Source organism: Eschrichtius robustus, chromosome 5 (assembly GCF_028021215.1).
Source record: "Eschrichtius robustus isolate mEscRob2 chromosome 5, mEscRob2.pri, whole genome shotgun sequence".
NCBI classification, from domain to species: domain Eukaryota; kingdom Metazoa; phylum Chordata; class Mammalia; order Artiodactyla; family Eschrichtiidae; genus Eschrichtius; species Eschrichtius robustus.
The window spans coordinates 474,199-492,055 of NC_090828.1; the positions used below are offsets into that span (position 1 = coordinate 474,199).

At 49.8% G+C, this 17,857-nt stretch overlaps 1 protein-coding gene across 8 annotated transcripts in view; it reads right to left on the reverse strand.

The window, feature by feature from the left end:
• The window catches only part of FARP2 (FERM, ARH/RhoGEF and pleckstrin domain protein 2), an 89,887-nt gene that overhangs the window by 31,577 nt on the left and 40,453 nt on the right, over nucleotides 1-17,857 (reverse strand). For all 8 annotated transcript variants that reach the window (XR_011074097.1, XR_011074095.1, XR_011074096.1 and 5 more), the window contains 4 exons: nucleotides 15,848-15,945; nucleotides 14,100-14,214; nucleotides 9,161-9,308; nucleotides 1,848-1,943 (listed from right to left, as the gene is read on the reverse strand). Coding sequence is in view for 5 of the 8 variants with exons in the window: in XM_068544054.1 (XP_068400155.1) it covers nucleotides 1,848-1,943; nucleotides 9,161-9,308; nucleotides 14,100-14,214; nucleotides 15,848-15,945 (457 nt within the window). In the remaining 3 variants the exon portion in view is untranslated. The remainder of the gene's footprint in view (nucleotides 1-1,847; nucleotides 1,944-9,160; nucleotides 9,309-14,099; nucleotides 14,215-15,847; nucleotides 15,946-17,857) is intronic.

Here is a 17,857-nt window from a genome sequence, read left to right on the forward strand (position 1 = left end):
AATGTGGTCATCTACAATTCCACAACTGCGAACATTCTGAAGTTTATACCTTTGTAACCTTTTCCCACCTAGGAAACTAAGGCATCTTTCCAGGCCGGCTGACGCATTTATCTATTATCACCCAATCATTCTCCTGGGGGTTTTCTGGGATGTTTCAGATGCCCAGGACACACAAGGTTTTCAGGCTCACAAACATCACCATGAAGAAACTACTGCATTGTCTCTCATGGTTATTCCTTAGGATAAATTCCTAGAAATGGTATATTGAGCTCAGAAACAATGCACATTTTTGAACCTTATGATATATTATTACCAAATTACTTTCCAGAAAGAGTATAATACTTTGACTCCTATGTTTAATCTTAAAAAACTAAGTGCTTAGGGATATAAAATGTAACCTTGCCAGGTGCAGAGACAGACACAGTTCGGAACTTTGACATATCATGCTATTCCAAAGAAGAGTAGCTTTGGAATATAAAGCAGTAATTCTCTTCTTTCCCTGTCCTTTCAGAATAACTGCCAGAAAGTTTTTTTTTTGCTTACAGAGAAAAAAAAAGCAGCCTTTTACTTGCATTTTGTACATGTTTTTGGCATTCCTTATACTTCTCTCTCATCCGCAGAAGAAATACTTGAGTAAAAAACAATTAAGCTATCTGTTCATACTTTCTACCAAACACACTTACATGCCGCACGTGACCCTGGGGTTTGACAAAAGCTAATCAAGTGCCTTTGAAAAGCTTAGGTGAAGCCTCTCCTCCAGATTGGCCCAGAGCTCTGATCTCCTAGAGTGTGTCTAAGCTGACAGCCTCCTAAGCTTCAACCCCACAGCGGCTCAGCTAATCTACTTTTTATTTCCGAACTTCCTTTGTACAGTAGACACGTACGTAACAATGTGAACATCCTTGAATAGTCTGACGTACTGGATTTTTCCAACTATCAGACTGTACAGACATTTACTTTTTCCCCTTTTTACTAATTTCAGTAAATTTCTATTTAATTATTACCTTACTGACTCACAATCTCAAAAGAAAGGAACATTTATTTTCCGAAAATCAAGCCTACTTCAATTAGAGCTATTAAAGGGCCAATTGCTGAATCAAAGACACATGAGAATGTTGGAGATGCCCCTCTCTTCATTCTGGACAGAAGCTCTGACACTGATTTGCTGTGGAGCTTCTTTAGATCACAGCTGAACACTCTGTATTTCAGCTTTATTACCCAGAGAAGGACTGGCTGCAATAAACCAACAGTTCTCAGCAGCCCTGGGAGCTTGTCGCATGTGCACTCTCTCAGGCCAACCCCACAGCTGAGTCTTGGGGCGGGGCCGCCCCCGGGGATGCTGATATGTCCTCTAGGTGAGAAGTGCTGGGCAGGTCACCCCGAAGCCCGTCCCCAGTCCCAAATCCTGTCCTTAAATTCTTATGTGAGTTATGCTGAAACGATACATAAAGTAATTAAAGGGGCTTCCCTGGTGGCGCAGTGGTTAAGAATCCTCCTGCCGGTGCAGGGGACACGGGTTCGAGCCCTGGTCCGGGAAGATCCCACATGCCGCGGAGCAACGAAGCCCGTGCGCCACAACTACTGAGCCCGCGTGCCACAACTACTGCAGCCCACGTGTCCCAGAGCCCGTGCTCTGCAACAAGAGACGCCACCGCAATGAGAAGCCCGCGCACCGCAACAAAGAGTAGCCCCCGCTCGCCACAACTAGATAAAGCCCACGCGCAGCAACCAAGACCCAACGTGGCCAAAAATAAATAAATACATTTTAAAAAGAAGTAATTAAAAACTCAGTATTCTAGCAGAGTAAATTCTCTTATAATTTAAAAGGTTCTCGAAATAATACTTACATGGACCTCTGGGTGGAGTTTGATAAGAAACCTTTTCCTCTTGAAGCTGAGCTTTCGGAGCCTGGACCAGTTGAAAGTGTTGATCTTGGTGCTGCTCTGAAATTCAGGAGACAGACGCTCGTTGAGGAACACATTTGTAACCTAGACGCGCGCACATGATTTCTCATGAAACAGAGAAGGTTTAAGTCACATCCTTGCCAGAAAGCACAGCAAGCCCCTGATATTTTATATTCGGAATGACTCTGAATTAAAATGTCAATACTAAACACACTAATCTCTCTGTTTTAGGAAGAAAACCTTATTTCTTTGATAAAGCTTTATTACAACCTCTTTTTTTCACTGTTAACAGTGAACATTTTTGAAGCCCCCCTACTGCGAGGACGGCGGCTGGGAGGGGCCTGGTGGTGGCGGGGCGGGGCTGGAGCTGAGCTGGGTTTCTCACTGCAGGGAAGAGGGAAGGATGCAGGGATCCCAGGGGTGCCGGATGGGACCCGGACCCAAGGCTGAACCCCCGACTCTCCAGAGTGGGCACACTGGGCAAGGACCTCAGCTTCTAAACAATCTTGTCCTCTAAGGAGACCAGGGCCCTTTGCTCTTCCAGGGTGGGGCAGGCAAAGAGCAAAGGAGCCTGGACCATCTTATTGTGTAAGAAAGTAAACAAGTGCTCAAAAAATGACGGGGAAAGGTCAAAAGGACACAGGAGGGACTTCCTTCCCTGGTGGTCCAGTGGTTAGGACTGCACCTTCCAATGCAGGGGGCGCGGGTTCGATCTCTGGTTGGGGAGCTAAGATCCCACGTGCCTCGCAGCCAGAAGACCAAAGCATAAAACAGAAGCAATATTGTGACAAATTTCAATAAAGACTTTAAAAATGGTCTACATCAAAAAAAATCTAAAAAAAACCACAAAGGGCACAGGAGGCACCTGAAGGGACTCCCTGACGTGGGCCAATTTAAAGATCGAAACAAATAATGACAACAGATCAAGTATCAGATTATAACCCGCATTATAACTTGAGTGACAGTACGATTATAATACAAACCCATGAGTCCACAGTGACGTGACGTAAAGACAATAAACAAATGAGGAGAAAACCCTCCTAGGATCATGAAGAATGGAATTTAAAAAGCTGCCTTTTGGCAACCATCAGGGAAATTTACAGTCTTCAAGTATCTCTCCACAAAATGCTTACTAATTACAAAGGATAAAAAGTCACTTTGCAGCAAAGGAGCCTGTCAAACGCCTTCCAACCAAGTGATGAATGCTGCCACCACCGGCAATGGGACAGACAGGCACCGCGGGCCACCGCGCGGGCTGGACCAGGCACTCTCTCGCTTCTGTGACTCACCCGCCCAAGAAGCTTAACTAGGGCCTGATCGTCAGCAGGTGCTGGGGGGCCCACGTTACAAAATGACTGGCCTCGAACCTTCCGAAGCATCAAGGTCGGGAGAATCAAGGAGAGAAGGAAGAGAGTTCCAGACCGAAGAGGCCAGAGCGGGATCTTGACTGGGCAGAGAGCGTGACCTCAGACCGGATCTTCTGAAACCACCGAGACCGGGGCAACTGGTGGAAGCTGGATGCGGTCTCTGGGGAAGGAGCGCTTTCTACTGCTCTCGTATCCCTTCTATAACCGTGAAACGTTTCCAGAATTAAAATGTTAAATGTACTGAAACACTTTTCTGGCATTTTCTTTTCTATTCTTGACTATCATGACCATTTACTCTTTTCTACAAATTCAAGATGGGGGGAGGCAAGGTGAAGAATGTTTTCCCTTCAGAGATACTAAAACAAACAAACAAACAAAAAAACCACAACAACTTAAGCAATTAAAGAGGAAGGAGGCACTGAAACATGCACGGCACGGACAAACACTGAAACGGGGGAAAGCTGTCAGGCACAAAGGCCGTTGACAGGAATGTCCAGAAAGGAAATCCGCAGAGACAGAAAGCAGATGAGTGGTTGTCAGGGGCGGGCAGTGACTGCTACGGTGTATGGGGTGAGGCTGGGATTTAAACGTTCCGGAGTTAGTGGTGACAGTGACACAATTCTGTGAATATACTAAAAACAACTGAATTATACTTTTAAATGGTGAACTTTACGTTATGTGTGAATTATATCCAGTTTTTAAAATTCCTGAGTTAAGAAATGTCCTTGAGGCCAAGATACAAATGACAGGGTCTAGATGAGACCCAAGTACCCCAGCTCCCAACACTGTCCAGACACGAAGTCGCTTCAACTACTACTCAAAGTAAAATATTCGAGGGTTTTCAAATGTGTTCTCAAAAAAGCAAACAAAACAACCAAACCATAAAACATCAACAAAGAAAGGAAAAGAAAATGCCCACCGCCAGCTCTCACCGCTAGATGGTAGGTGCCTAGGGCAAAGGCTTAAGAAAGCAGGTGGCCGCAGGAGGGGCAGGGAAGGGCCTGTCCTCCCCAGGAAGACACAGAGAAGAGCGAGGGACACACTGTTCCCAGCTGCAAGCTTGCCTTCCCATTTTCCCTTTGGGTCAAAATAAAAAATCACCATATCCCAGGGCTTTAACCGAGTCATAAATCACAAGTGGAAACAAAGAATCCACGGATGACTGCCCTCACTCTGCCCTGGGCAACCCTGACACTCACCCAGCAGTGCAACGCTCAGAGCCACTGCTTTCATTTTGGATTTTATCAAAAAAATCCATGGCTCAGCTGTAAATGCCAAATAAGACCTGAAACAGAACCCAGAGGCTCAGGGCTCTCCGGGCCGGCCCAGACAGAACTGCCTTCCGGATCTGTACCCGCACGTCCACACAGCTCGTTCAAGGCTGCTACTGCACCCTGCTCCGAGATCTCATCTCCTGGACTTCCACACCCACCACGACCTCACGTCCACCCCTCCTCACACTCCCTCCATTTTTGGTAAATTTAAAATTCGGTATTTATATTACTGATCACGTAAGTATTGCTTGCAAGTTGAGCCAACCTGAATTATAACTATATTTTTCTCCTTTGCTTTTTAAAATTAATTAATTAATTAATTTTGGCTGCTTTGGGCCTTTGTTGCCGTGCGCGGGCTCTCTCTAGTTGCGGCGAGCGGGGCTACTCTTCATTGAGGTGTGCGGGCTTCTCATTGTGGTGGCTTCTCTTGTTGCGGAGCATGGGCTCTAGGTGCATGGGCTTCAGCAGCTGTGGCACGTGGGCTCAGTAGCTGTGGCTCGCAGGCTCTAGAGTGCAAGCTCAGCAGTTGTGGTGCACGGGCTTAGCTGCTCTGCGGCATGTGGGATCTTCCGGGACCAGGGCTCGAACCCGTGTCCCCTGCATTGGCAGGCGGATTCTTAACCACTGCGCCACCAGGGAATTCCGCTCCTTTGCTTTTAATTTTCCTTGAGTCACTAACTGCCTCTTCTCATTTGCTTAATTTCTATGTACCCATCACTAATTCAGCCCAAAACTTCCCCGCAGACCTTTAAAACTCTTCGATATGGTCTAACCCATGAAGCCACCAGTCAGTTCTTCCCCCTGCCCCCTCACCGGCCGCACCTCCCGGCTTGCGGGATCTCAGTTCCCCGACCAGGGATTGGACCCCGGCCCTGGCAGCAAAAGCACCGAGCCCTGACCACTGGACGCCAGGGAGCTCCCCCGATCAGCCCTTTCTTGGAGGCCACCTCTGTCCTTATGCTGACGAACGTCCTCCCCATCCAAGCACAGCCCGCCCCTCTGCCTTCTCCAATCCGAGTCACCCTGTTTCCTCAACTCCCATCCGAGTTTCTCTCTCCTCCAGTGTCGGCCTTCAAAAGGCTGTGCAGGAACTGCATGTCTGAAAACGCTTTCATTTTCTCTCTGTACAGGAGTCACGGTGCCCAGGGCACAGAATGTCGGGCTGGAAACGGTCCTCTTTCATGTGCAGAGCCTCCGTCTCCAGCTTCCAGCGCTGCTGCTACCAGCCCGGCAGCGCTCCGACTGCCCCCGCCTCTGGCAGCTCACGCCGACGAGTCCTGCTGCCATCACACTGCGAACCTGTAGGCACCTCCAACCGGGAACTTTGTGCCTTGAGTTCTGGAAGCTTTTTCTCGTGTAATTTCTTTAACAATTCCTCCACTGCTTTTTGGTTCCTGCCTCTAGAATTCTGGGATGCTGGACCTCCTGGATGGTGCTGGAATTTTCTTTACTTTTCTCTCCCATCTTTCACCCTTTATCTTTTATTCTGTTCTGTGGAGATTTCCTCAACTGCATCTTCCAAACATTCTCGTTCCGCCAACCTGCGTCACTCTTGTTCTCCGTAACTGCCCTGCTCTCATTTCAGAGATGCAAGCTTTTCCCTTATTTCTGTGAGGCTTTTTAGGAAACGTAATACACACAAATTGAAGGTCTGTGGCAACCCTGCACTGAGCAAGTCTATGGGCACTGTTTTTCCAATAGCATTTGCTCACTTCGCGTCTCTGTGTCACATTTTGGTAACTCTCACAATATTTCCAACCGTTTCATTACTATATTTGTTATGATATCTGTGATCAATGATCTTTGATGTTACTGTTGAAAAGAGATTATGGCTCTCTGAAGGCTCAGATGATGGTTAACACTGTTAGCAATACCGTATTTTTACATTAGAAAAAAGAAAAAAAATGTAATACAGTAACATACTAACAAGGTTCAAATTCTAAAGGTACCAAAAATGAGTCCAGAATGAACAGGCCCCTTTCCCCACTTCTAAAAGCCTGCCGGCTATAGTAACCACCCTAGGGGCAGTCAGCACCAGTTCATTTTGTAGGGAATAAATAGAGTGTGTGTGTGTATGAGTTCCCCATAAGCGGTAGCAAATTCCACACACGGTTCTGAACATCTTCTCCATATAACAATACATCTCAAAGAATGTTTCACGTATCAGGACACAGAGAGCACCTGCAACCTTTGGACAGTTGTCCAATTATCCCATAATACAGATGCACCACCATTTACTTAACCAGCCTCCTAATAATTAATTACCAATATTTTACTATTACTATTACAAACAAGGCCAGAATAAAAAATCACAAGAGAAAAAGTTCACACTCGTGCTAAAGCTGTGTTCCGGTTCCTCACGAACGTGATACAGGGTAGAGCGATTTTTCTGTTTTGCGAATCTGGTAGAGGAAAAACAGTACCCTCTCTGAGGAACCATGCTTTCCATCTCTTCCACCCCCGGCACAGTTTCTGTTTCTTCTGAGTCTCTTCTTCCCACAAATTTGGTACCTGTCCCTCAAATACCATCTTCCTTTGAAGAAAGGCTTTCCTCAAATCTCTGGCGACCCTTGGTCATCGTCTGTGTTTAACAGCGAGGCTCTGGGTGTGCCTGAGTTAGTGACCATCCTGGTAAACACTGGCCAGGGGATGCTAGTCTAAGGGACATCTGACAAGGGACAGAACATCTGTGTCCTAAAGCGCCTCTCCATGGACCGCTTATTAGTTGAAAGAGGAAAACCAGTAACTATACAGTAGAAGAACCAGAAAACACAGGGATCAAGGTTCGCATCGCCAGGGGGCCAGGTGGCATCTCGGGTGCGACCCCCGAGGGGGACACACGTCACCTGGGCAGTGGTCCAGCTGGGAACACGTCACCTGAATCTAATCACAGGAAAACAGCCGACAAACGCAGACGAGGAACTTTCTGTTACAAAGGGGCTGTGTTCTTCAACACCGTCTTCATAAGAGAAAAAAGAATGTTCCAGATTAAAGGCGACTGCAGCATGACGGCCTGGTTGCAGACGGGATCCAGTCCTGCAGGGAGACCACTGGCCAGCTGACAGGAGTGGGGCCGGACCCGTGTGCCAGGTGTTGAGAGCCCGTGGCCTCAGCGGTGACCGACCGTGGTCACGACACGGAACATACTCTGCTCTCGGGAAACGCACACTGAAGTTCCCGGGGGAAAGGCCCCGACGCGTGCAGCTCACTCCCCAAGGCTTCAGAGAAAACTGTGTGCGTCTGGGCGGCAGGGATGAGAACACATGGCAGCGGGAGGTGCAAATGGTGACAGCTGAACCTGGGGGACAGCTGCGTGGGGTCTCTGTGTGCTACTCTCATTCTCACAGCTTTTTGGGACGTTTGAAAGTGTTTCCAGATGAAAGTCTTTACAAGAGGAGGCTCTGAAGTGCTGCTGGCTGGCAGCTCCCAGGGCGGCAGCGGGGCCCCGACGTCAGAACCCCGCTCGTGAGGCGCCTCATCTACACCTTCCGACGGGAGGGAGGCGCCTCGGTTTCCTTTTCCATTCTTTGTTCTTACTGATGCAAGGTTAACAAAAATTCCTTCACTGTCATGCTGGTGGGGATTTTGAGGGAGTGGAAATGAATTCAATCTGCCGCCTTTCATTTCAAGTCTCTAACCTCATGCTTTTACAGTTTCTTCTGGTCATAAATTATTTGTCCTTTTCTGGAAAAATGACAACAGCTTGATTCTGAGGGATGTGATTTCCCCCTCTGTGCCAGGTAGGAACCGCCATCAAAGGGAGCGGGTGTGGGAGATGCTGGACGCCACTCAAAGGGCCTGGAGTTTAGGTTGAATGTAACAGAACGGACATTCTAAATGCAAAATTAATTTTTTTTCCGACGGGAAATTGAAATTTGCTGGCTAAGTTGAGAAAGAGAAAGGAAAAGCAGAAGAAACGAAGTGTCCTTGATCAGGGAGGCCTGGATCAGACCAGCCGTTTCAGGCGCCGGCAGCGAAGACGGGCCACAGAGGGAGGAGCCGCAAAGCCAGCCCCCGGGCGCCAAGAGCGCCACCGCCAACCCCGGGCACCACGTTCCACCGGAGGCGCCCGGCTTCACGGGCCGGGAGCAGGCAGCTCCTGGAGAGGAGGCGGGAGCATCTGGCGAGGCGAGGGCTCCGGAGCTGCAGGCCAGCGCCCTGGCAGCTGTTTCCAGGCGCGTCACACCCCACGGCCCGGCACACGGACATTCACCACAAACACAACTCAGTGGCCATTCATGTAACACTCACCCATCCGAACGCCGCTACCGCACACATCGCTGGGACCCCGAGCGCCGCCCTCGGAGGGTCCCCAGGCTGCTCTGTCTTGTGCTTTAAACGGTGACTGTGACCCGTGGCGGAGACCCCACAGGGCAGCCAGAGCCCGGGCTTGAGGTTCCAAGGGGGCGACCTTCTGTCAACATTAGGACAGTGGGACGTGACTGAGCGCCGTGACAGTGAGTCCAGGACAAGAAGACAACTTCTCTAACGGGTGAGAGGTCGGATCGGAGGGTCCGCAAAGCTCTTCCTCCGAGTCTAAGACGGATTCAGCAACAAAGACTTCCCAGAGCACGTAAAACAACCCCGCGAAGCCACAGCACAGCCGCCCTCCTACCTGGAAGACGAGGACGCCCATGTGGGAAACGGCCAGGTTGATCTTGGCCCCCTCCCTGTCAGAAGCCGTGTGAAACCTGATGCCGTACATTTCCAGCTTCCGGGCAATTTCCAGCACCTGGAAATCCGACTCGGCAGGCGTCTGGCCCCTGTAACAAAAGACAGCATGATCACAGCACTTCTGAAAGAGCCGAAACACAGGACAGAAGCGACCAGGAAAACAGACCACAGAAACAAACCAACAAAGGAGGCTCTGTTCTTCAGAGGGTCGGTCACTCACTGTATGTTTATGTTCCCACATCAAACAAAACACCGCACACAAGCCACGGAAACTGCCCGCTTGCTTCTGTTCTGTAATCCGTTTCCTAGTGGGTCGAATGTTTTCTTTGCACTTATTAGATGTTCAGCCTTATAATTTTATCTTAATACAAAGTAACGTGCAAACATTACGTGCAGAGACAAATAGTAAATAAAGGAAATACCACAGATAACTCTAGTATCTCATTAAACCCATTTCAAAACTTTAAAAAACTATTTTCAAAAAGTACAATTCTAACCATTAGAATACACTTTTATAAAAATGAAATTATCAAAATGAATAAAAATATAATCACCAAAACAACTGGTTTTATTGACGCCTCGCACGCGGCCCACATGGCGCCGAGCAGCTCCAAGGCGTGATGCTCAGATAAGTCCCAAACCCTCCATGTGGGATTTTCCATTAACAACTCTTTTTTCTTCTTACTTCTGATTGCCTGAGTTTTTGGATCTTTAAGGAATAACACAACTGTTTGCGTTATGCCATTCTTGTGATTTCCATTCTTTGACTAAAATGTCTGTTCTTTGAAGTTGATATAGACATCTATTAACTTACGTTTTAATAAATCACCTTCAACAAGATGATGATTCCATTGTATATCCACCACATCTTCTTTACCCATTCATCTATTGATGGGCACTGCTTCTGTATCTAGGCTATTGTAAATTATGCTGCTATGAACACTGGGGTGCATATATCTTTTCGAGTTAGTGCTTCTCTTTTCTTTGGGTAAATACCCAGGAGTGGAATTGCTGGATCATATGGTAGCTCTATTTTTAATTTTTATTTATTTATTTAAAAAAATTTTTTTAAATTGGAGTAGAGTTGATTTACAATGTTGTGTTAGCTTCAGGTGTACAGCAAAGTGAATCTAATACATCCACTCTTTTTTCGATCCTTTTCCCATATAGGCCATTACAGAGTACTGAGTCTATTTTTAAATTTTTGGGGAACCTCCATGCTATTTTCCATAGTGGCTGCGGCAATTTTCATTCCCACCAACAGTGCACGAGGGTTCCCTTTTCTCCACATCCTTGCCAACACTTACTTCTTGTCTTTTTTTTTTTTTTAATATTTATTTATTTATTTATTATTTATTTATTTTGGCTGCTCTGGGTCTTAGTTGCAGCAACGCAGGATCTTTGCTGTGGCGTGCGGGCTCTTAGTTGTGGCATGCGGATCTAGTTCCCCGAACAGGGATTGAACCTGGGCCCCCTGCATTGGGAGCACAGACCTCTGGACCACTAGGGAAGTCCCCTCTTGTCTTTTTTTTCTATCGAAGTACAGTTGATGTACAACGTTATATAAGCTATAGGTGTGCAATATAATGATTCACAATTTTTAAAGGTTATGTACTCCGTTTATAGTTATTATAAAATATTGGCTATATTACCTATGTGCACAGTACATCCTCGTAGCTTATCTATTTTATGCTTAGTAGTCTGTACCTCTTAATCCCCTACCCTTATCTCACCCCTCCCCGCTTCCCTCTCCCGATGAGAAACCAGTAGTTTGTTCTCTATATCTGAGTCTGTTTCTTTTTTGTTATATTCACTAGTTTGTTGTAGCTTTAGATTCATACAGTATCATACAGTATTTAGCACAATGCCCTCCAGGTCCACAGAGGCTGCTGCAAATGGCAAAGTTTCTGTCTTTTTTATAGCTGAGTAGTGTTCCATTGTACAATACATACCACGTCTTCTTTACTCGTTCGTCTGCTGATTTATTGCTTGTCTTTTTGATGACAGCCATTCTGACAGGTGTGAGGTGGTATCTCATTGTGGTTTTGATGTGCCCTTCCCTGATGATTAGTGATGTTGAGCATCTTTTCATGTGGCTGTTGGCCCATCTGTCTGTCTTCTTTAGAAACATGTCTCTTCAGGTCCTCTGCCCAGTTTTTAATCAAGTTGTTTGCCTTTTTCATGTTGAGTTTTATGAGTTCTTTGTATATTTTTGCAGACATATAATTTGCAAATATCTTCTATTCAGTAGGTGGCCATTTGTTTTGTTGATGGTTTCCTTTGCTGCGCAAAAGTTTTTGGTTTTATGAGGTCCCATTTGTTTATTTTTGCTTTTGCTTCCCTTGCCTAAGCAGACAGATCCAAACAAAAATACAGTTGACCCTGAACAACTCGGGGGTTAGGGGCACCGACCCTCTGCACGTAAGTTACAGCCAGCCGTCTGTACCCGAGGTTCTGCATCTGAGAATTCAACCCGCCTCAGACCGTGTAGTATGCAGCGTCTACTAGGGAAAACAGTCCGTGTGTAAGGGGACTCACCCAGTTCACGCCCAGGTTGTTCAACGGTCAACTGTATTGCTAAGACCCGTGCCAAAGAATATACTGCCTGCTTTCTTCTAGGAGTTTTATGGTTTCAGGTCTTACGTGTAAGTCACCTTTTAAAAATATTTATTTATTATGTTACTTATTCGGTTGCACCAGGTCTTAGTTGTGGCAGGCAGGCCCCTTAGTTGCGGCTCGCGAACTCTTAGTTGTGGCACGCATGTGGGATCTAGTTCCCTGAGCAGGGATCGAACCTGGGCCCCCTGCATTGGGACTGTGGAGTCTTACCCACTGTGCCACCAGGGAAGTCCCCTTACATGTAAGTCTTTAATCCATTTTGAGTTTATTTTTTGTATATGGTATGAAAAAGGGGTCCAGTTTGATTCCTTTGTGTGTGGCTGTCCAGTTTCCCAATGCTATTTATTCAAGAGGTTGTCTTTTCCCCATTGTAGAGTCTTGTCTCTTTTATCACATACCCACAGGTGTGTGGGTTCATTTCTGGGCTCTCTGTCCTGTTCCACTGATCTGTGTGTCTGTTTTTATGCCACTGCCTTCCCGTTTTGATGGCTGTAGCTGTGTAGTTGTTTGAAATCAGGGAGTGATACCTCCAGCTTTGTTCTTCTTTCTCAAGATTATTTTGGCTATTTGGGGTCTTTCGTGTTTCCATACAGACTTTAGAGATATCCGCAACACTTACAAACACGTGCACACGTGCACACGAACACACAACGTGCAGGCGCGGAGCCACCTCTCAGGCCTGGTGCTTCACTCCCCTCAAGGCAGGTTCTCGGTGTAGCTGAGCAGAGACCGGTCACCGTCCCGCCAGCCTCCCCATGCGTGGGGGGGTCACATCATGAACCCCCACCCACCGGGCCTGGCGGTGAGCTGCTCCCACGGGGCTGTGGACCCCATCCTGAAGCACTCTTCCCTGGGGTCCGCGGCCCCAGGCTGTCTTCCTTCCTCTGGCTGCTCACGGCCCTGTCGTGACGGCCTCCTTCTCACGGCCTCTGGGGCCTCTCCCCACCCCATCCTCCAGGGCCGCGTCCTGGCCCCGCTCTGCCTCACCCCTTCCCCAGCCCGTCTCACCCTGCACAGTGCGCTTCGGCTCCACCCCTGCCCCGGGAGCTGCTGCCCAGGTGGGGCGCTTCACACCGCGGCCACCCCATCCTCCACGGGTGCCGGCTGCAGCCCTGTGTGTCCTGGCAGGAAGGGGACCCTGCCCCCAACTCTAGAACAAATCCCACACAGGTGACCGTCCCCTTTGGGACAGACAGGGGACTCACTCAGGCTGGCACGGGGAGGGGGCCCTCTGCTCGGCTGGTCCTCAGGGTCTGGGTGTGACATGGGGCGTGGTGCACTCCCCTGCCACCAGCCAGAACCAAGGCAGCCTCGAAAGAGGCCACGCCCAGGGGGTCTAGGAAGCGGGGCCAGAGCCCTAAGGGCCAGGTGCGCGCTGAGGCCGCGGCTGGGAAAGGGCGGCCCTGTGTGCACAGCTCGGACGCCCAGCGGTGCCCCAAACCACCATGCCCAGGACGGAGCTCAGGCCTTGGCTCCGTTTCACCACGTGACGAAGGGGGGCCCACAGCCCAGGGCACGCGCGGCACCGCAGGATCACGTGCAGCCTCCCGCCAGCAGCTGGGGCTGTTACTGGTTCCTAGAACCTTGGGTGCCACGCCCCCCACCCCCAGGCTGTTGCCTCTGCCGGCATCCTCCCCGCAGAGTGGGCTCTGCCTGGCACTCCAGCCCACGTGCCACAAGTGACACATCTGTACAGACAGTGCCACCCCGAGCCAGGCACACAAAGGCCCGCCGGTGGCTCTGAGCGGTAAAGGCATGGAAACGCGCACGGCCTCACAGGGAAGGGCCTCCTCCAGGGTTGGAGCCTGGGTCTGCGTTGCCCAACCCCCGCCCTGCACGCGACGTCAGTGCGCTTACCTCTCGACAGGCTGCCCCCCAAGGGGGCCCAGTCCTCCAGGACCCCTCCCCATCGAGCTCTCCCTCTGGTGAACTCAAGCTCACAACCCCCGGGCCCGGGGCCGCCAGCCCTTCTCACGGACCCCCCATCTCTCTTCCCCTCCTCCTCCGGGTCGCCCTCACCTTGTCCCAGCGTCAAGCCTTAGGGAAGCCAGGCAGCAGGGCTGCAGCAGGAACCATCCCGCCCCCCGACACCTGAGGGCTGGGCGCGGCCAGTGCGGGACCCCGTCCACCGCCCCCTACTTAAGGAGGGACGCCAGCACCGCCCGGGGCCCGGGCACCCTCCCAGCCTGTCCCGAAGCGGCCTGTGGACGGAGTCCCGCCCGGCCAGCTGACTGCCCCGACGTCCGGCGTTGCCGACTCACACGTGCTCCCGGTGGAGCTCCAGGATCCGCTCCAGGGCCCGCTCCTGGCCCGGCAGGTACTCGTGGGCCCGCAGGTGCTCCCGGTCCAGCGCCTCTTCGTAATCTCCTATTTCCGCTGAGACAAGAAAGTAACAGGCGGTCTTTTTCATGTTTACATGAAGAAAAATACAAGTGTTTGTGCATGCAAATGCGTAAGTTAAAAGCAGAAAAAAATTATCCTAAATCTGTAGTAAAAAAGTATATCCCTTAAATAAACAAAATGTTGTATTTTATTTTTCCAAATATTTTATGCCGTTAAAGGCAAACATAAAGGCAGGCGAAGAGAATTTTTTCTGAGTGTTGAAGAGGAAAGACGCTGGTGAGCAGCCCCAGGGAGGGAAACTCCGAGCTGCTGCTTTACCCTGTTTGCTGCGTTGTAAACGTTTTCTCTGTAAGTTGTCTCAAGACTACTGTGACCAGGATAAGGGCCTTTATTTTGTTTCAAGATAGTGTATTTTAAATTGTTTCTTCCTTCAGGTCCTCTCAAATTCTTGAGGCACAATGAATGTTTCTTTCTAATTTCGTGTATTTTAAGGCCACACATATTTTCAAAATAGTAGTTAAAGCCCAATAATTTTAAGCAACATACTTTGTTTTGAGACAGTCTCAAATCACAGAAAAGCTGCACGCACAGGATCACACCTTGGTATGTGTTTTCTACAAAACAGGACATTCTCACGCATAACCCCGGCACCGCCACCCAGGTAAGGACAAGACCACCATCTGCTGCTGCAACCGAGCCTCAGAACCCGTTCACGCTTCAGCAGCTGCCTAACTTCAAAGCAAAAGACCCGCTCAGAATCCTACACGGCATCTGGCTGTTGTGGCTCCCTACCGTCCTTCCATCTAAGCAGCACACTTCCGAGGTGGAACCTACAGGCAGACGAGTTCTTCTAAGATAACTCAGCTGCGCACAGAGCCCTCAGCAAGAGGCACTACCGAAGGCCGTCTGCACTGAAAAGCCACCTGCCGCCTGAGAGGACCTCACGACAAATCACAGATAACTAAGCCACTTCCACACTTGTGCTTATGGGCGTGAACGGGTCCCATTGCGCAGGACGGCAAACCTCTGGTAAAATATGCTGTTTGGAGAAAGTGTGTCAGGGGAAGGACCAAGTAAACTGCACATTAACCCATTAACTTAGAAGTTCCTAAAATTCTGGAATCTCTCTACATCATACTTCCTGAGTTCAAATTTCAGAAGTATTGGTTCTATGCCAGGAAGATGCGGTCCAGCCCCTAGTCCAGAGGCCAGGCGGGGATTTCCTTCTTTCTGTCCCGCGGGGGGAGGGGGCTGGAGAGCCCGGGGGGAAGCGCGCACCTGCCCTCCAGACCCTCCTGTTACGCTTCTCCCAGTTCGTGCCTGAAGTCACCAGGGTGCTCCACACGCTCAAACCACCTCTCGCTCTGAGATACCGAAGGGCTTCCTTTGTCCTTCGGGGACTGACACCTGACTTGTCACGGGGACTGTGACGCTCTCCCCAGAGTCGGGGTGCTGCCTGGCCCCCCACTGGAGGTCCGAGGGCCACGTGAGACTGCGGGGAGGATGCGAGGCCCGTCTCCCCTCCCAGGTGGGAAGTTAACCCTCAGCTCTGCAGAAAAACCTGCAAACTGAACCGCCCGTCCTCTGTTGGTGCCCCGCCTGGGGCAGGTGAGTCAGCCACAGGCGCAGCCATCCCGTGTGAGCGCGGGGCCAGCGGGACACTCACCCTGCAGGAGGTGGGACGCCAGGAGGGCAGCCGTGGTGTCCGTGCAGGTCAGACGCTCCTCCAGAAGGTCTCTCTTAAGTTGCAGGGCAAACAAGTATCTAGGAGGGAGTTCCAAGCACAGAGATCAGCTCCAGCGCTTCTGAACGCACTTCCCACGTCTGTCTCAGGAGGACACCCAGCCCCAGGCCACACCAGAGCAGGCGGCGAGCAAGGGCGGTCACAGGAGGCCCGGCACCACAGAGCTCAGCGCGTCCACACGGCGGGCGGCCCACACGCCGGGCACACCGTAGCCCAGGGCACCAGAGCACCTGGAGCCACACCTTCAAGGGGGAAGCTCACAAATTCGTGCCACTTCTGTTACACACACAAAACTGCACTCGCGCTTCTGTGTGAAGTAGCAGAAATAGCCAATGAAGACAAAGCTTCAAGTGTGGCTATGAAGCTTTAAGGCAAACTGATAACGTTTGGTCTTGGCTAGAATCTGAGAAACAGGGTTCTTGAATTAACTGGTGAGAATGGAACAGAGAGGGTGATTGAAACTATGTATATACCCATTCATTCCACAAGCAAATAATCCCCGAGCACACATGTGCTCCAGGTGCTGTCCTGGGAGCTGGAACTAGGATGGGGAGCAAGACAGACTCCCGCCCTTGTGGGGCCCCACGCCAGCATGAGCCGTCCCGTTTACTGTGCTCCCGTGAACTTGAACTTGAAATGGATGCACCCTTGGCCTGAAGCAATCCCACCCCTATGAACTCTTCTACAGAAACACTTCCAGGGTTCACAAAGACATGTGGACAAGGGTATTTATCCGCAGCATTACAGCAGAGAAAAACTGGAAACAATCTAAATTTGCACTAACATGAGACTGGCTAAATAAATGAGGTTACAGCCATACATGCTAATACGGAAAGACATCCATGGCATGCCGTGGATATGTGGGGAAAAAGAAACTCAACCTGCAGTTCTCTATGGAGAGTCTGATACTGTTTTGTAAAATAATGACTTAAAGCCCCACGTCCACTGGCATACTGCTGTGAATTCATCTGGAAGACTCACGTCCAAGTGTTAATACTTCTGGGAAGGGTGGGTGGGCCGGGAGTGAAGAGGAACGCTGACTTTTTACTCTACATAACTTTAAAGTGTTTCTTCTTTTACCACAAACATGCAGTTTTTTTATAAATAAAAAAATGGCCTTCTGCATAAACCCGGCTTGGACCCAGGACATGGAATTAGGTTAACACTTCCTGTTACTCACCATTGTCTAGGAATATATGTTTAAAAGTGAGTCTCTCAAAAGGGACTTTTTGGTAAATGTGAGGTATTTAATACACTATTAAGACAAGCTCTGTGTTCACTATAAAGGCGCTTCCTGCCGTCCTGGGGTTCGGCTCCTCACCCGTGAAGATGAGAGGCTAGAGCCTCGTGGTCGCTATGTGTCCTCGCGGCCGAGTCTATGACTCTGTGATACAGAAGCGGTTGGCAAAGACCTTCTAAGCAGAGGATCTACGACTCTGAGGATCCAGGTACGAACCCACGCGTGGTCAGGAGGCTGTTCTGTTACTTCTACGACCCTGAGGATCCAGGTACGAACCCACGCGTGGTCAGGAGGCTGTTCTGTTACTTCTACGACCCTGAGGATCCAGGTACGAACCCACGCGTGGTCAGGAGGCTGTTCTGTTACTTCTACGACCCTGAGGATCCAGGTACGAACCCACGCGTGGTCAGGAGGCTGTTCTGTTACTTCTACGACCCTGAGGATCCAGGTACGAACCCACGCGTGGTCAGGAGGCTGTTCTGTTACTTCTACGACCCTGAGGATCCAGGTACGAACCCACGCGTGGTCAGGAGGCTGTTCTGTTACTTCTACGACCCTGAGGATCCAGGTACGAACCCACGCGTGGTCAGGAGGCTGTTCTGTTACTTCTACGACCCTGAGGATCCAGGTACGAACCCACGTGTGGTCAGGAGGCTGTTCTGTTACTTCTACGACCCTGAGGATCCAGGTAC